General features: G+C 37.1%; 7 protein-coding genes and 1 non-coding gene across 8 annotated transcripts; 6 read left to right on the top strand and 2 right to left on the bottom strand.

Moving 5' to 3' along the window:
* Positions 1-203: 203 nt before the first annotated feature.
* Positions 204-2,336, top strand: LOC130508066 (probable WRKY transcription factor 34). The gene is made up of 4 exons (XM_057003266.1): positions 204-622; positions 720-1,342; positions 1,423-1,563; positions 1,657-2,336. The coding sequence occupies exons 1-4, from the start codon at positions 284-286 to the stop codon at positions 2,189-2,191; spliced, it is 1,638 nt and encodes a 545-aa protein (XP_056859246.1). The 5' UTR covers positions 204-283; the 3' UTR covers positions 2,192-2,336.
* LOC130508064 (COP9 signalosome complex subunit 6b) lies at positions 2,245-4,604 on the bottom strand. Its single transcript, XM_057003263.1, has 9 exons — positions 4,254-4,604; positions 4,077-4,165; positions 3,893-3,986; positions 3,649-3,710; positions 3,487-3,565; positions 3,321-3,413; positions 3,025-3,125; positions 2,829-2,884; positions 2,245-2,537 (listed from the first exon to the last, which is right to left on the bottom strand). Exons 1-9 carry the CDS (start codon positions 4,552-4,554, stop codon positions 2,456-2,458), a joined length of 957 nt encoding a protein of 318 aa, XP_056859243.1. The 5' UTR covers positions 4,555-4,604; the 3' UTR covers positions 2,245-2,455.
* A 3,360-nt stretch (positions 4,605-7,964) lies between these two features.
* On the top strand, positions 7,965-11,168 carry LOC130508067 (gibberellic acid methyltransferase 1-like). The gene is made up of 3 exons (XM_057003267.1): positions 7,965-8,556; positions 10,245-10,530; positions 10,640-11,168. The coding sequence occupies exons 1-3, from the start codon at positions 8,066-8,068 to the stop codon at positions 10,997-10,999; spliced, it is 1,137 nt and encodes a 378-aa protein (XP_056859247.1). The 5' UTR covers positions 7,965-8,065; the 3' UTR covers positions 11,000-11,168.
* A 280-nt stretch (positions 11,169-11,448) lies between these two features.
* On the top strand, positions 11,449-12,149 carry LOC130508065 (uncharacterized). The gene has a single exon (XM_057003264.1). The coding sequence runs from the start codon at positions 11,742-11,744 to the stop codon at positions 12,147-12,149; it is 408 nt and encodes a 135-aa protein (XP_056859244.1). The 5' UTR covers positions 11,449-11,741.
* Positions 12,150-12,244: 95 nt separating this feature from the next.
* LOC108824869 (RGS1-HXK1-interacting protein 1) lies at positions 12,245-14,290 on the bottom strand. Its single transcript, XM_018598244.2, has 8 exons — positions 14,005-14,290; positions 13,645-13,711; positions 13,378-13,455; positions 13,209-13,261; positions 12,970-13,106; positions 12,816-12,880; positions 12,615-12,673; positions 12,245-12,530 (listed from the first exon to the last, which is right to left on the bottom strand). The coding sequence occupies exons 1-8, from the start codon at positions 14,242-14,244 to the stop codon at positions 12,441-12,443; spliced, it is 789 nt and encodes a 262-aa protein (XP_018453746.1). The 5' UTR covers positions 14,245-14,290; the 3' UTR covers positions 12,245-12,440.
* A 130-nt stretch (positions 14,291-14,420) lies between these two features.
* LOC108828090 (E3 ubiquitin-protein ligase SIRP1) lies at positions 14,421-15,925 on the top strand. The gene is made up of 2 exons (XM_018601654.2): positions 14,421-14,580; positions 14,778-15,925. Exon 2 carries the CDS (start codon positions 14,799-14,801, stop codon positions 15,792-15,794), a length of 996 nt encoding a protein of 331 aa, XP_018457156.2. The 5' UTR covers positions 14,421-14,580; positions 14,778-14,798; the 3' UTR covers positions 15,795-15,925.
* Positions 15,926-16,062: 137 nt separating this feature from the next.
* On the top strand, positions 16,063-16,136 carry TRNAI-AAU (transfer RNA isoleucine (anticodon AAU)). The gene has a single exon. It is a non-coding gene; the product is annotated as a tRNA-Ile (tRNA).
* Positions 16,137-16,224: 88 nt separating this feature from the next.
* On the top strand, positions 16,225-18,310 carry LOC108843541 (uncharacterized). The gene is made up of 7 exons (XM_018616761.2): positions 16,225-16,594; positions 16,777-16,853; positions 17,036-17,170; positions 17,317-17,371; positions 17,466-17,553; positions 17,722-17,820; positions 17,911-18,310. Exons 1-7 carry the CDS (start codon positions 16,302-16,304, stop codon positions 18,052-18,054), a joined length of 891 nt encoding a protein of 296 aa, XP_018472263.1. The 5' UTR covers positions 16,225-16,301; the 3' UTR covers positions 18,055-18,310.

The raw sequence follows: 18,310 nt of genomic DNA, 5'->3' as shown, positions 1-18,310 counted from the left end.
TTCTTCTCACCTGTTGTTCATTCTGTGATTAATCTAAAGAACAGAGAAGCAAAAGATATGAAGAGGTGATAAGAAGCAGTCCCCCTCTTTGATCTCTCTTACAGTACTAACTGGTAGAGAAAAAAAATTTGATCTGTTAAAAAATCAGGTAATGGTGCCCACTCCTTTTTTATCTACATTGTATATTGTTCTCGCATGTTGTATTTTACTTGAAGATTATTACTAGAAGTTACTTACACATTTCAGGTTAAGCCCAAAGCTGAAGCTGAATCTTGGGTTAGTAATGGCTGGTTTTAGTAATAACCTTGCTGTACTGGGAGAATGGAGAGACTGTAGTCCTAACCAAAGGAAGAGATCCAAAGCGGAACTTGATAGAGAGGTTTCTTTAGAAGAAGACGTCAAGGATGATAAAGACTTTCTGCAAACCATGTTTCAAGAGAAACCGTGTTGTTATTCACGAGGTGGTCTTAGTGAAAGGATTGCTGCTAGATCCGGGTTTAATGTACCTACTAGTATAAACACTGAGAGTAGTACTCTTGGGTCACTATGTTTAAACATCTCTTCTCCTGGTGTTAGTCCTGCATCTCTGCTAGAGTCTCCTGTCTTCCTCTCAAACCCTTTGGTAACTTTTTATTTTTGTTTTATTTTCCAAACGTTGCGTTATGTCTTCCCTTTTAGCAGATCCGTTTCTAATCTATTTTATCACCTTGTAAGCGCAGCTATCTCCAACAACAGGAAAGCTCTCATATCTACCTTCAGATCATAAAGCTAAGGATGAGTTCTTTGATCCTACAACCATCGGTTTAGAACCTGATGATTCTCAGGCCTATGAGCAGACACATGACATTGGCTTAGGAGACTCGATGGCATCGAGTGGTGCACCTGCAGATGATGGATACAACTGGAGGAAATACGGACAGAAGCTAGTTAAAGGAAGCGAGTATCCACGTAGCTATTACAAGTGCACACACCCAAACTGTGAGGTGAAGAAGAAGGTTGAACGGTCCAGGGAAGGTCATATTACAGAGATCATATACGCAAAAAATCATAATCACCCAAAACCTTCACCTAACCGCCGTTCAGGCATTGGATCATCTGGGACATGCAATGACATGCAACTAGATGGAACCGAACAACAAGAAAGTTTTGCTGGAACTGATGAGAACGTAGAATGGACATCACCTGTAAGCCATTCTGGATCAATGCAGGTTCAAAGCGGAACTCAGTTCGGGTATGGTGATGCAGCCTTCTTTAACGTTGAAGGTGAAGAAGAGCGAACGTCCCACATGAGTCTTTCCATTGGTGGCAACGGAGAAGCAGATGAATCCGAGCCAAAGAGAAGGTTAGAAATTAATTATATAACCACTGAATATATTGAGAAAGACTAGACGTTCTGACTTGTGATGCTATTTCACGTATCAGGAAACTGGAAGCTTGTGCATCACGAACCACCCGTGAGCCAAAGGTCGTGGTGCAGACCACAAGTGATATTGACATCCTCGAGGATGGCTATCGCTGGCGCAAGTATGGACAAAAAGTTGTTAAAGGAAACCCGAATCCAAGGTTTCTTGTATCATCAAACTCCTCTCTATCTGTGTTGCAGCTCTTCGCCCAAGTTTTTCATCACAATCTGTTTTATGTGTAATGTTGCTACAGGAGCTACTACAAATGCACAGCTAATGGATGCATCGTAACGAAGCATGTGGAGAGAGCTTCCGATGACCTAACGTCCGTATTAACCACATACATAGGCAAGCACACCCATGAAGTACCTGCAGCACGCAACAATAGCAGCCACCTGAGTCCAGGCAGCTCAGGGACCATCCCAGGCGGTTTAGCGACTCAGACCCAGAACCACCAAGTGCACTATCCAGTGCCACACAGTAGCTCTGAGGGAATGGTCACAGCCAATTCATCTCTATTTGACTTCCAGACACCCATGAGACCTCCTCCTTGGGCTGGTTTCTCGGCTTACGGTGGCGAAACTGAGCTTCTGGGTCTTTCAATATCAGGTTTAGCTATCGGACAAGAGAGGTTCACCGGCCTGCCAACGCCTGCAATTGGTGATACAGCTGAGATGATGTTGCAGCTACCAGCAGAGCCCAAGGTGGAACCAGTGTCACAACAGGAACTTGGACTCTCGAGGAGCTCACTGATATACAGCGATATGAGTAGATTACCACAAATATGAAAACCAGATTATTTCTTCACGGATTGTTTTGTTCGTGTTTGAATAAACAGTAGTTAGAGTTAAGGGAAGCTAAAGCTGTTTTTTTTTTTCCAAAGTCTTGTGGCATGATTCAAGTGCTAAAAATATAAGTAATCTAAAACATAGCTTGTAGTCTAAAAGAAGAACGTCATTAGCTCTTAGATTCCGAACAGCGAAATACCTTAGGAGTTCTAGATTTCTCTAAGGAACCGCAAAAAAAAGGGTCTCAAGCTGAAACTAATCTCTCTACATGAATGGAGTCCTACCGCCTCTTCGACTGTTCCTCTCGTATGCAGTGTTGAATTTGTCAACCACCTCGTTCATGTTGCTGCAGATTGGAACAAAAGTGGGTGAACAAATAGAAAGAGGATTCATTTAAGTAAGTTGTAGTTGACATTTGATCAAGGTATAGCATATGTATGATTATATAAAAAGAAAGTTTATGTTCCCCTAGCTCCTACAGGCTCACTATCTTAATTATAACAAGGACGGTTGAGCAAGATCCAAGACAAATTAAACTAATCTCAGTCTCAGTCTTCGTATCAATCAAAAGACATCCATATAAACCTCTGTCCATCATTGTTAAACTAAATGGATTATCTATATATTGAGCACATACCTGGTACAATTTGTGATCATTGCTAGGTAAGACATCAGCAATTTGTCGTTGTACTCCTGCAAATTAATAATAAAAAAAACGTCAGATATAATTTATAAAGATATTAATCAGAACAACAAAAGTTATAAAGAATTTAAGACAATCCAATGCCAATCTTTTAACTAACATAGCTAAGGAAAAGTAAAGCACTACTCACCATTAAGAAATCCTCTTCAAACTTTTCTGATTGTGCGGCAGGCAGACTTCTGAGCAGACTAGCTACTTGCCTCAGAAGTGAGTTGTCGCAAGGAATATCACCTAGATGCAGAATCACACAAGTCATAAGAACCACATGGGCACTTGGAACTTTAAAGTAAATAAAACTAAATTACATTTTTTTCCAACGGTATCATCTAACCGACTTTTTTAATTCCCTTTTCCGTATAGCAAAACCCTAACTGAACAAACTGAAGAGGGACAGAGAGTGGGGACTTGAGCAAGAATACAAAATACCTTTCTGCATTGCGCCAAGGTATTGATGGAGCACTCTGATTCTGCTATTAAGCATCTTGATGGCACTGTGTATGCCAGTGAGATGAGCAGCCACTGCACAACATCTACATAATCAGCCTAAGTTCCATAGGAATATGATAGATACGAAGTGTACAATAAGGCTTACATTGAGTCGCTGCTGAGCCTCCATCAGATGGCTTAAGGTGTGCAACATGATCAACCGATATTCTTTCAGCCTCGACAGTCTGCACACGTTACAATCATTGCTACGTTATAAAAGGTCCGCTCTCAAATCATATTAGATAGTTACACAAATCAAGTGACTTGCCTCGATTGTGTAGCTTGCATTCACGAAAATTGGCTGAGGAATCCCATCAATGACATGGAATTCTTGAAGTTTTCAAAGACAAGCACATCACATGATAGGATATACAAAAGTTAGAATCTTTAAGTCAATCAAAACAGGTTCAATAAGATGAAAAGCAGAAACTGGTAATGTGAATGAATCCACACATTCACGAGCCACCACGATGAACAAAATACAATCTTAATTAGTGAAAACCAAAGCTTACCACTTTCATAGATAGTAACAGGGAGATCCTTCTGAGCGTGATTGATAGCAGGATTCAAAAGGACATAAACAGGAGATTCATTAATGTCCATCAGCTGCACACACAAGAGATGATGAAAACTCAACACAATCACTAAAACAGAGAGACCTAAAAAAAATCAAAACTTTCAAAACAACAAACTCACAGCTTTGTGGATACTCATGTCAGATTCATTAGCATCGCTTCCAGTAGAGTACCATCCCAATATGTAGTAGTTAGGAAACACCTTCTGATCTAAAGACCCAAACAAAAGTCAAACCCATTAGACCAAAGCATAGACGAGAAAGTTAAAGTTTTTATTTTTATTTTTATAAACCCTTACAGAGCTCTTGCTTCTTCTCTAAGAAGGATCTATCGAGAGTATCAGTAGTAGGATCTAACAAAAGCTCGAAGCTATTGAAGATCTCAACCGTCCGTCCTTTCTGGGCACCGATCACGCACCCATAAACCCTAAAATCCTGAGTGAGCGTCGTCGCGTCGCCGGTGCTGGGGTTATTGCCGGTCGCGCAGGAAGAGGCTGGAGGGTTGAGCTGAGTTTTCACCCTAGTGAAGTGATCTGAGATGTTGAGCATCACCAAAGGGTGAAGCTTGAAGGTCAGGCCGCTCGAGGAAGAAGGCGCCATTGATGTGTTGTTGTCTCGAGAGAGAGTTTTTTTTTCTTTTTTAGTTCATCCTCTTCTAGAGTCGGATCTTAAATAAATCGCCTCAGTTTGGATCTTCATATGGGCTTGGGCTGGTTTTCTCTAGCCCAACATAAATTTAATAAATAGGTTTGGAAACTTTGTAATACTTCTTGATGTTTTCTCTTAGTACACAATCTTAGTACACACGAAGATCAAAAATTTAAATTCTCCTGAAAAAACTTTGTTCTATTCTGATTTAGTTATCCAGGTTAAATAATTTAATAGTTTCGTTATAAAAAAAATTAAAACCAGTTAATCAATTATATAAAATACTGTAAAATTTAATTGATTTATAGTTTTCAATAAAATTAAAATTAACTTTAAAATATCAAAATTTCATATAAAATAAAACAAAGTAGTCCTTCTAAAATATCATCTATGTTAAAACGGAGGAAGTATTATTTTACACAAACTTTTAGATTTATTTTCTAATTATAAAATTAATCTTAATCTTTCTTTTAAGTAACTTTGAGATTTTTTATAAATACAACTGAATATTTATATTTTATTCAGTTTTAGAGTATAACGTAAATACTTTCAAGATCATAAAATTTAGTTATATTTAGTATTATATTAAGTATTGTATAGGGTCAGTTTTAAAGAATAATGACCGGATATTAAAAAAGAAATTTGTATACTCTCAGATGTCATTTATTTATCTGCTGGTTATTAGTAATTTTGTTTTTTACAAGTTCATATATATATATATATATCAAAATTAAATTTATTAACCCGCATGGTGGTTTATTAGTAGTTAACTAGTTAGATTATCTAATTCTAAGGGAAGGAGGTTGCTTTTTCTTGGCCATTTAACATGCCGTGAAGCTGCGGTAATTCTTGCCAAGGGACATAGTCATCTCGAGATCACTCGAAGCTGACAACTACTACCTTTAACTTGAGAAATTGACAATGCTAATAAAAAATTATATAACAAATATTTATAGGTGTTAAAATAAAAATAAATTAATATAAATATATAGAAAATATATAACATCTCCACCATTTTGACAGTAAAAGTACTTCATGAAAAAAATCAACATCTTTAGCAACAAAAAGAACTTTAAGAAAAACATCATGTCACTGCACACAAAGAAAATAGCTTTATTTCTGAAGGATATTTAGTCACTATTATATTATTAACACAAAGTTTTAGATTTATTTTCCTGTTGCAACTTTGGAAATTTGAATTCTGGAACATGGATTTGCTGATGTATATTGACCAAATCCATTTGGTGGATAGTCGTAGATAGGTCTGAGCACGGATCAAATAGTAGCAATTTTTTCAATATTTATGAATATCACGGATATCTGATTTTCCGATTTGTTTTGCTTCACAATAATACGGATAAAAAATTAATTGTGCATTTTATACATAGGCATTTTCAATATTAAGTCTTCTTTTACCTTACTTTCTTGTGTTTGGTCGGGAAGAACATGGACCAGAAAGTTACAAAAAAAACATGAACCGAAAATTTGATAAATATTGGATAAATGATATTATTTCAATTATTTTAAAGTATATCTTTGATTGTAATTTTTTATATTTAACTATTTCTCATAATGTTTAACTTTTTTTGTCAGCACCAATGAAGTTTTAACTATTTTCAAAATTCAATAAACACAATAATTTTCAAATTTTATAATTTATCACTAATATCTAATTAATAGGTGATGCATTAAAATGAAGAAAATGTATATTTTTGAATTATTATTTCTAAAAAAAATATAAATGATTATGAAACGAGGAGACTACAAATAAAGAATCTATGAAGTGACAGTATACTGAACGATTTCTCCATCGAACCCTTTATTTCAGAAGATTGATGTTTTGTAAAGCATTAAGGAAACTTTCATTTTTTCTAAGAATGGAAAAAGATAAAAGTATATTGCAAAGAGGATAGTATAAGAATTTTAATAAATGTCATATATAAACCTAGTTAATATTATGTTTGGATAAATAAAGTTGAAGTTGAACAAAAAGATCATAATGACAAAATGTGAATAAACATCAATTGTTTTCGTTATTTATATGTTTTGCATGTTTTATTTTAACAAATATGTCATATATATATATATGTCCTAATGTATAAACCTAGCTGGGAAAATTGTGCCTTATCAGTTGTGATATTTTATTTATATATGTATATCGAAAGAAGAAAATAATCATAGAGGACAGACAACGACTTGTTTTTATAAATAACCATATCTACTAATCTTTATAGATACCAAAAGTTAAGACGCAACTGCTAATCTCTTTCCATTTTCTTTTGTCAACCAACTACTAATCTCTTTAGACTTTGGAGACAACGACGACTACTTTAACTTGATTTACGTGTAAAACATTTAAAACGTCTACTAACAGAAATTTTGTGAATTTTAAAGCGTTCTCTCTTCTGGCCCCTCTCGGAAAATTTTATGCGTTCTGCTTTTATGATTAAGGTCAGTATATATATATATATATATATTTTTTTTTTTTTGAGTTAAAGGTCAGTATATATTTTACACGCTATAACCTATATATAGCTAGCTCATATACTTCTTCCATGGAGACTGAAGTCGCTAACCATTATTGAACGAATGGACCCACGAGATAGAAAATCTCAGCTATCTACAGTTTGAGTAATCAGTTACTTTATCCTCTAACTTGTTCCACACTTGTACAAATTCTCACTCGTTATGTATAAATACTTTTCTCATAATACTTTTTTTCTTAATACTGTCTTGCTTCCTGCAGTATGAAAGTAAAAGAAATGTCTAAGAAAAGGTCATAAAAGACCACAAATAACATCATAAGTTTTTTTTTATTAACTTCAGACTTATGGAAGGATCAGACTAGTTTTCAAGGAGATATGTAGTTTATGGATAAACTCTCTCTTTCAGACTATTCAAATGAACTGAAAACCAGTGCTGATCCAACATTTTCAAAAAAAAAATATGCCCAAACTCATTTAAAAATTTATGCTCTTATTATTCATGTAAAAATTTTGATACCATATATACAACTAAAATTTTAAGTTACCTTGCCAATATGCTCTAGATAGGCCCTGCTGAAAACAAGAATCTATATCTACGTGGGTATTCAGAACAATATGATTTATAAGTTTCGTGCAAGTGAATCCAAACCCATCCCCTTATAACACGACCAAGAGGTTTTGAACATTATAAGTTGAAAAAATTGCACTAACAATTTAGGTTTAAAAATGGTTAATAAAAGTTTGGTTAAATTCATTGAATCACTTAGAAACTGTACACTTTAAGGACGTGTCCTGAATCAAATTAAGTAAATTCGAGTAGAAAACCCTTTGAATCCATAATGTAGCCGAGTATATATAGAGATGTTTGGTTCTCATGCAACTTCATTAAGACCAAAAATAGAGACCCTCCTTTGATCAACTTAACGAGTAGTTACAACGTTCACCTAATCTTCTTACATAAATTTTACGATCAAAATATGGATTCTTCTCGAAGCCTCGAATGCGTGCTCTCCATGCAAGGCGGCGAGGATGACGTCAGTTACGCCAAAAACAGCTACGGTCCGGCCGCAGCTCTGGCCTCGAGCAAACCAATGCTGACGTCAGCCATCAATTCCATAAAGCTCACCGAAGGAGGCTCATCTCACATTATAAAGATAGCCGATTTAGGCTGTGCGGTCGGAGACAACACGTTTTCCACGGTGGACACGGTGGTTGAGGTGTTACGGCGGAGGCTAACCGTGATTGACGGAAAATCTGATCAGCCGGAGCTGGAGTTTGAGGTATTCTTCTCTGACTTGCCTTCTAACGACTTCAACACACTGTTTCGATCGTTTGAAGAGAAAGTTAACGGCTCGAGCCATAAGTACTTCGCCGCTGGAGTTCCCGGCTCGTTCTATGGGAGGCTGTTTCCGAAAGGAGAGCTACATGTCGTTGTGACCACAAGCGCCTTACAATGGCTCTCTCAGGTATATACTTTATTCGCTAGCTTATTAATGAATATACTAGATTTTGACGGGTGCTTCGAAAGCGCAGATATTATTTTTCAATTTTATGAAATATATTATTTTTTGTAATTATTGAATGTATTTATCTTAATAAAACATTTTTATAATAATTCGACACATAGAGTATCTCTAGTAAACTATGTAATTCTCTGGATTTGTTTTATTCCATTTCCAATCAACATATTTATTTACCTTGTTGTTAAAATAATTGATTATAAACTTTGATCTAAGTGCGCGGATGCATATTTTAAAAAATATGATGATATTTGTTTTTATGTAATTATTAGGATTTGGCAAGGAACATAACCGATACCGATCCGAAAATATAGTACTAAATCCGAACATAAAATGATCAAATATTCAAATTATTCAAAATTTTGTTATTTAAAGAACCGAATCTAATCCAAAGCGAAGGATTCGGGTACCTGAATTTATATAAATAGATTTATATACTTATATATATTAATTATTTTTAGATTTAGCGTATATAAAACATCAAAAATGATACTTTTAAATTGGTTTAAAATACTTAAAAATATATATAGATAGTCAAAAATAAATATCTGAAATAGTTAAAGTATATTCAAATCACCAAAAATACTTAAAATAATTATTGATTTTGTATTCATAATTTTAAATCAAGCTAATTGTTATGCTAAACTTAGGTATTCTGACATATGTTATTTAAATTTATAGGTATTATATTATTTTATTTAAAGATTTGAGAAATTTAAAATATATAGTGATTTAAAACTTTAAAAATAATTTAAATGAGTTATCCAAACCCGAACCAAACCCGCAAAGATCCGAATCAAACTCAAACAAAAATTTAGAAACATCCTAATAGGGCTGAAATCTTTGACCTAGAAAACCGATTAGAACCAAACTCGTATGGGTACCCGAAAACCCATCCTTAGTCATTATTATATATCGTATATTTTCATCATATAATTAATCGTATTTTATACGTACCATCATATAAGTAATCATATAATTAATAATATTCATACGTACCATTATATAAATAATTACATATATTATATTTTTAAAACTTAATATGAAATATAAAAACTATAATTTGAGTTGGTATTTTAAATCGGGCTTTGTATTATATTTTTTATATATATTGACAACATTTTTTATAATGGACTTAATAACTTAAGTCCATTATTTTTTGCTTAATACTACTATCTTTGTTTCCAAACAATTTTTTTTTTTAAAAAAGACTATAATCCATGTTTCCAAACACTTTATTTTTTTTAATACTCCTATCCTTGTATCCAAACATCTCCATTTTGTACTACAAATTTAATAATATAGACGAAGGTGATGAACAAATCATTAATTTTGGTATATATGTAATTTGTAATGGCTATATCTCTAAATGGATATATACATATACACATTGAAACTATATATATATATATATATATATATATATATATATATAGTTAATGAAAAAAAAATCTCTTAGGTTCATCAAATGTTAATAAAAATATCTAAAAGACAACAATCTATAAAGTATGGTTAAAAATAGTGGCTATTCCTCTTATGAGATATGTCCGAACCAACTAATTTCTATAACTGTTGTTATTAAAGGTTTATCCATGGATCTGAATGTGTCTCGTTATATGATTTTTGGATATGTAGATACCGGAAAAGTGATGGAAAAAGGATCGAAGACATGGAACAAGGGAAGGGCGTGGATACAAGGAGCAGAGGGAGAAGTTGTGGAGGCCTACGCGGAGCAGTCAGACAAGGACTTAGTCCAGTTCTTGAAATGTCGGAAAGAAGAGATTGTTGAAGGAGGAGTGTTATTTATGTTGATGGGTGGTCGACCTTCTGGCTTAGTGAGCCAAGTCAGTGATCATGACTCCAGTCTCAGGCACCTTTTCACTATTTTTATGGATCAAGCTTGGCAAGATCTAGTGGATGAGGTAATAAGAGCTCATCATGACCCCATGTTTTTTAACTTTATGGACCGTTTTCTTATGTTTTATATAAGGAATTGACAAAAAACATTTTTTGGGTGTGAGTTTGCGAAAGGGTTTAATAGAAGAGGAGAAAAGAGATGGATTCAACATTCCGGTGTACCTGAGAAGCACAGAGGAGATAGCGGCTGCGATTGATGGTTGTGGTGGTTTCAAGATAGAGAAAATGGAGGTACTGAAAATAGCTGACCCCATGAATGCTAAACAGCAAGAGTTGAAAGATCCGGAGACTTACGGTCGAGCCATGTCTACCTCGGTTCAAGCCGGTCTAAAGCCAATGGTTGAAGCTTATCTCGGTCCTGACCTGACCCGCAAGCTCTTCAAACAGTATGCAGTTCGAGCTGCTGCCAACAGAGAATTTCTCAAGGAGAATTCTTTCTATTACATGATCGCTGTCTCGGCAACTAGGGTTTGATGTTAATGTTATCTATGCACGTACGTATATGCTTAGTATAGCATGCCAAAAGATTATTATATCTACGGGTTACGACATCTTTCAATGCATGCTGGAATAAAGTAATTATTAGACTAAAACCATTGTATTTTCAGATACAGTATTTTCCCTTAAGATTGAAATCCCTACATTCTGTGGTTTTAGTGAATTTGAGAAATATCTCCTCCGTCAAACAAAGAATGGTTCGGAACAAAACATTTATCTAATACGTACGTGAGAGATGAGAAAAGAGAACCTCGTGACCACCAATGACACTTTTCTACGTGACACTCGTTAAAACATACATAGACAGAGCACTTCCAAGTTCCAATAAAGAATTTAAAGGTGAATTTCTTAAAAAGAAAGAGAGAGTAGAAAAGAGTTTTAATATTATGATTTTTTAGAACTCCACTAAAGTTTCATATGAAACTTGTAAACAGTACACAACCATGACTTCTTCTCCTTCACCATATATCAGTTTCAAATCACTAAGGCAATACCCCAAAACAAAACAATGAAAGATCTGTCTTTCTTCTTCCTACAAGAAATACTCTCTCGCCTCGAGGACGAGAGGATGAGGTCAACGTGGTAGCTTTCCGAGCTCTTGTGGTGGCGATGGCTCGACTAATTCCACACTAAACCAACATCAAAACATCGACATGATACCATCTGCCACACCTGAAAAGCCCCTCTCGGTGGAGGGTCGCCGAGAACGCTAGAGGGTATGATACTTCAGCTAGAGGTTGAAGAAGATATTGTTCGAAGGGCTGGGCTCCGTGAATCTTCTTACTACGGTTCTTTTGATGATTCCGACGACGATGATGATAACTTATATCAGCCCGTTCGAATGTCATGCGTTAAAAGGGATGGTTGCGAAGAGTGTAATGTGGTGGTTGCGAAGCTGATGGGCTTGGAGATGAAACCGGTTACGGTCAAGGGAAAACCGGTAAACGATAAGCTAGGGACTCTGCTCAAGAGAGAGCGTCAAAGGAGGAGAGATCGGACGCTCGACATTAACAGTCGGAATGGTCAAGCTTCTTGCTCGTCACGAGGTTTTGACGCAATGAAACCCATAAGAGCAGTTGGATCACCTAGTCGCGTAGGTGGATGGCCCACACTCAGTTTACCATAGAGTTACGTTTCAATATTAGTTATGGGACTGAGCTTAGCCCTTGTAACAACCTTTTTTACGTTTCTATAAACATTGCGTCTCACAACTCGAGCAAATAAGCAAACGGTCTCAAACTTTTTTTTTGTTTTAACGGTCTCAAATTTCAAATATCAGGAACAGTAGCAAAAGACAAATTTCTATCTCATGCTAAGGTTTTGTTTTTCAGACAGAGTTAGATGTTTATTGACGAGAACATGCTTGAAATACCTTGTGGAGAGAAAAACTAAAAACATGGTGGTTTTGTGTTGTATATTAGACCGGAACTCCAAGCTCAGACATCCTCATGATCCTTTTGTTCAATGCAATCCTCTTCTGTCTCAGGAGCGAAGTCATGGAAGCCACCTGATGATTTAAGACGAGAACTTGAATGACCGTTCACCGCGATAAATCTTAAACATGAGGGAGATGAAAAAGAAATTGACTCACTTCGGCTCTAAGCTTGATAGCTTCCCTTCCAGGAATTTGTCGTAGTCCTTCCATTAAATCTGCCAGAGAATACAAGTCTATGTGTAAATATACAGCGCGGATCTAAACTCATTAACATATACAGAGTAACACATGGAAGAAATACATATTACCAATGGAAGGTAGATAAGGGTAAAAAAAGATTTTGTGTGTTGTTCTTACCTGCAGCTTCGCATTCAACCTTGTGGACAGACTTAGCAAGACGATGTATATTGTTTCCAGAGTCCCTACAGATAATGACAGTAGTAGCCTTAATAACGCAAATGAAGTCGATTAAATTAAGGAAGGAAGTGGGTCGGTAGATGTTGAGGCATACATGAGTTCAGAAAGACCGCGTTTCATATCCTTCTCTGCTAAAGCCGACCTCTCAAGCAATTTCATGCTCTCCTTTTTCATCAAGTCCACAGACATGTTCAACTCCTGGACATGCTTCTCAGCTCTCAAGAACTGTGCCTGGAGAAATGAATTGAAGTGGATGAAAAAACAAGAAAGGGGAACTAAGTGTATATAAGCGTTAAGGAAACAATTTAAAAATAAGCAGAGCACGTCAGATACCTCTTCGCTCTGAAATCGACCCAGAGTATGACGAAACAAGAATCTTCTTGGCCCTGTAATTAGTACAAGACAAATTCTAAGTAAAAGAGATGTGATACTTTTCAGATGATGCTCTTAAGCAAAGGAGCATTCTAAATTCGAAAGCAGATAAGAGCATAGGTTATAATACCTCGCAAAAGAACGAGACCAGCAGCGAGACTAATTCCAGCAGCAGCAGCTGGATGCTCCTTTGCGTTTCCCAATTCCTCTGCAAAGAAATTAAAAAAAAAAAGAAGCAGAGGATAGTGAGTCAGATTTATGACAAACTCACCATTACAAATCTGGTAAGATTCTAGTTGAAGCACACTAAGAGACGAATTACAAGTACAAAATGAAAGTTTTGAGGAAACTATCAGTTATCTCTCAATGACTTGATGTAAATAAATCGTTACTATACCTGTAACTTTACTGAAGAAAGCATTCTCATAGGTCTTATACTGATTCAAAGCATGTGGAATGAAATCCTGCAATTTCAAAAAACAAAATTAAACACAACTGCGGTCATCTCAGAGTATGCCTCAGAAATTGCAGATACTCAACAAGAGGAAGCAGAATCATAACGCCACGAGAGACTAAAGAGTCTAAGATCACTTTCAAATAAGTTCTAACGCTATGGTTCCACCATATGAACAATAACTAGCACCATCTTCACATATAAGAACGGCTCAATGAAGAAGAAATCAAATTCAGTTCTAGAGATCTTAGAGCGTATCCTGAAAAATTGCTGCCACTCGATTCGAAGACAATGATAACAAACCTGAATAGATCGGAAGTGAGAGGTGGAGTTCTCACGGAGAGAACGAGCGGAGCGCATGGCGGAATCCGTCGATTCCTTCACCGTCCGCTGCAAATCATCCACCCATTTCTCTGCTCCTCCTACTGCTTCCTCCACCGATTCTATCACTCCGATCGCTTTATGCTCCGTCGCATCGGCAGAGACTGCTGCAGTCGCTGGAGCGGGATTATCGGGAACGCCGTTTGCTTCGGTTTCGCTCATCGTCGGAGATTTACGAGACGAGCCTTCTCCTCTCCTCTTTCAAGTTCCAACTTTCTCCGGTTCGGTTAGGTTCGGTTCAAGTTGATTTAAAATTAGAAGCGGTTTAGGCCGCTTTGATTACGGTTAATGGGCTTTAGATTTTGTTGCAACTTGCAACTAATTACTGTTCCTTTTCCGTCTTTCTTTCCTTTTTCTTCTGCTTCTTCTCCCACCATTTCTGCAGAGGTAAACAAAAGAGCTAGCTCCCAGAGTTCTTTCTTCTTCGTGGAGATCTAAAGAAGAAACAACGTCTTATCTTTTTCATCCCGATCTTCAGAAAGTAGGAACCTTTGCAAGGTATGGTTATATGTTCTGTTAACTCTATGTCAATGCGATTCTTTGCTTGGGGGCTGTTGGTTATTTGTGTCCCGCATAGGAAGCTTTGATTTTCTTACAAATCTCCTAAGGTTTTTGGAATGTCATTCCCTTTGTTTTAGATCTGCTAAAAGAAAGATGGGAACTTTCATCATATTTCTTATGTTGGTTTGTTTCAGAAACGAGAAGGAGAAGAGGCAATGGCGGCTACATATTGGTGTCATATATGTTCACAAACGGTGAATCCAGTCATTGATGCCGAGATCAAATGCCCCTTTTGCCGAAACGGATTCGTCGAGGAAATGAGCAGCGGTGAGCTTAATGATGGCAGCAGCAGTAGCAGCAGCATAAGAGAGGTTCAAGATTCAGAGATCGATTTCGGTACAGAGGGTCCATTAGCTGATTTAGCTCTCTGGGGTCCAGTCTTACTTGGGATGATGAGCAGCAATCCTCGGAGACGTACAAGGTTTAGAGAGTTCGGATTCGATAATGATGAGGTCAATGTTGCTGCTGCTGATGGAAATGAGAGCAATGTTGATACTCATCATCATCATCATCATCAACACCGTCGTCATCATCGCCACATGCATCATGATTCTATCATTAGGAGGAGACGGAGAAGCTCAGCTGCGATATTGCAGTTGATTCAGGGCCTTCGTGAAGTGATTAACACCGAGGATGAGCACTCCCAGTTTGTCAGAACCCGTTTAGCCCTCTTGATTGAACATCTAGCTAATAACAACGATCCAATCAGGATCAGGCACGGGACTCTTCCAGCACGTAAGGAAGCAGTGGAGAATCTACCCACGGTTAAGATATGCGAGCCGTTGCAGTGTTCTGTTTGTTTGGATGATTTCGACAAAGGAAGTGAAGCTAAAGAGATGCCGTGTAAACACAAGTTTCACGTCGGGTGTATAGTACCGTGGCTTGAGCTTCACAGTTCGTGTCCTGTGTGCAGACATGAACTACCTCCTGATGATGATGATGAGGTAAAGACTGATCTGGTAAGACCGAGAACAACAAGTGTAGAAGAGATCAACACAAGTAATGAGAATGTGGAAGAGGATGCAAGGAACACTAGTGGGAGCGAGAGAAGGTTCTCGTTACTGTGGCCGTTCAGCTGGTTATTCTCTTCCTCGGCTTCTTCATCCGGTTCAGGGTCGTCTCAGCTGAATGAGAACTCAAGTTCAGGATAAAGGATTACAAATTAGAAACAAAAACTATCTCTGCCTCACCCTTTCTCTTAGGTCACAGTTCATCAGCTTGAAGTAAATCAAAATCTTTTAAACACTTTTGAGGAATGGAATGGTTTCTTTCTTTGTGTGTATTTATCATCTTTGTTAGGAAAAAAAAAGTTATAAATGTCAAGTCTTTGAAGATGTTTATTTGCATTCTGCAAATCTAGAATGATGCAACTCGATTAAATAATCTATAGGGATACAACATACCACAAATTAACGTAATGGCCTATTAGCTCAGCTGGTTAGAGCGTCGTGCTAATAACGCGAAGGTCACAGGTTCGATCCCTGTATAGGCCACTTTTTTAGAAAAAAAACTGTATGGTACAAAAAACGTCGTCGTGTCGTTCTTCCACTTGTTCTTTTTTCTTCCGAGATATTTTTTTTTCCTCTTTACGGATAATCGTTATCTGCTTCTCACTAAACACGGAGAAGCGAGAGAGACAGAGCTCAAACACAACAAAAATGGAGGGAAGCATCTCGCCGCTTTGTCTACGTTCTTCGTCGAGTCTGTGTTACTTCTCCAGTAATCTCTCACTAGATTCTCACCGTTCGCTAGGATTTACGTTTGCTGATTCGCTCCGGCCGACGAACTTGGTATCTCTGCGAACGGGAAACAGAAGGTTGTTTCTTTCTCCGACGAGAGGAGCTCTCCGTACGCCGACGCTTACCGCGGAGGAAGTGAAAGATGTCCCGATGCCGAAGATAGATAAGAGCGGTCGATTAAGCAGTCCCCGCGCCGCACGCGAGCTCGCTCTGTATGTTTATCTTATCTCTATTTAGAGTTTTATGAGCCTTAAACCCAGAACATAGCTTCATTAAGCCAATCGTTCTCTAGTTTTACTTTATTTCAGCTAAAAATGATATTTTTACTAGATGATTTGTTTTTTCACTGTTAGTATGAATGATGAGCCATGTTGGTGTATTATTATATTGACAGTGTAACACTTTATGCCGCTTGCTTAGAAGGCTCTGACCCAATTCGTCTCTTTGAGAAGAGGATCAATGCAAGAAGAGGTAAACATGTTTTTGATCTTTGTTTTTCTTCCTGCTGCAATAAAGTCATTGGCATTTCATTGTAATTTTATGTTTGTTTTTTTGTCAATACTATTCCTTGAGAGCGTCATTATGTGCAATGGATCAAATGCTTGATTCTGCTTTGTGACATGACTTGAGCATGTGATGATTGGTTTGTACAGAGCCTGGATACGAGTTTGACAAGGCTTCTTTGTTGGAATACAACCACATGAGCTTTGGGGGACCTCCGGTTAAAACAGAGACTAGTGAAGAAGAAGATGAGCTTGTGCGCCATGATGAGAACGAATCGAAGATTGGTAGGTTTTGTTCTTCTCTGAGAATTAGTTTTCCTCTTCTGCTTTACTTATATGCCGAAAGAGACTCTTGTTTGGATTGCTTCATGGAAATTTTCCATCTTTTCTAACATGTAATTGACATACTACTACTGTTACCGTTTCTGCAGAAGCAGAAGTGCTTTCAGCTCCCCCAAATCTGGTCTACAGCAAACTTGTTTTACGGTAAATATGATAAATGTATCAGTGAATAGTAGTAGATGCTTACTCTCAAAGAATTTATGAACACATTATTCTCTACTATCTGTTTTTCCAAAAGGTTTGCAAAGAAACTCTTGGCTGCAGTGGCTGAAAAATGGGATAGTCATGTCGTCGTCATCGAGAAAATTTCCCCTCCAGATTGGAAGGTATAAATTGAACACTTGGAACTTTTACTCTGGTCAAGTATTGGATAGTTGAAAACTATCGTTGTCCCTTTGTTGTGATAGCTTTCCTTATTACTAACCGTTTGCATGTGCTTTTGAATTAGCTTGAGCATCTAAAAGCTGCTTCTTATTTTGTTTGTGTGATTGTAGAGTGCACCAGCTGGAAGAATACTAGAGTTTTCGATTCTTCACTTAGCAATGTCTGAAATGGCAGTCCTTGAAACCCGACACCCTATTGTCATCAACGAGGTATTTCTCACTTCCGTTAGTTGAACAATGCGACAACCTTTGATCATTTTGTGAACTAACACTGTTTTACTGAAATGATGCAAAACAAAGGCTGTTGATCTTGCAAAACGGTTCTGTGATGGATCAGCACCACGCATAATCAACGGATGTCTAAGGACATTTGTCAAAGATAGATCAGCAGCAGCCACACCAACACCTCAAGCTTTAAAATTGAAGCAAGAGGTGTCAGTTTAAATTAGAACAAACCCGCATGTACGTTTGGAGGCAGGCAGGCAAACCTCAGGTTTTTGTCGTCGTGAATAGCTCGTAAGCAAAGTATTGATCCACTGATCCTCACAGGCAGCTTCTGGTCCGAAGCATTTGGTACCTGAGACTGAATCTATCTTATCAATTGCAGCTCAACATGATTATTGCTAAAAACACAACATTGCCCAATGTCTGTATAATTTATTTTGTCCTAAGAAATATATATTTTTATGTAGTCGTTTTC

The sequence above is a fragment of the Raphanus sativus genome, chromosome 2, assembly GCF_000801105.2.
Source record: "Raphanus sativus cultivar WK10039 chromosome 2, ASM80110v3, whole genome shotgun sequence".
NCBI classification, from domain to species: domain Eukaryota; kingdom Viridiplantae; phylum Streptophyta; class Magnoliopsida; order Brassicales; family Brassicaceae; genus Raphanus; species Raphanus sativus.
Note: the sequence above shows the minus strand (reverse complement) of the source record. Positions and strands in the feature narration are given on the sequence as shown.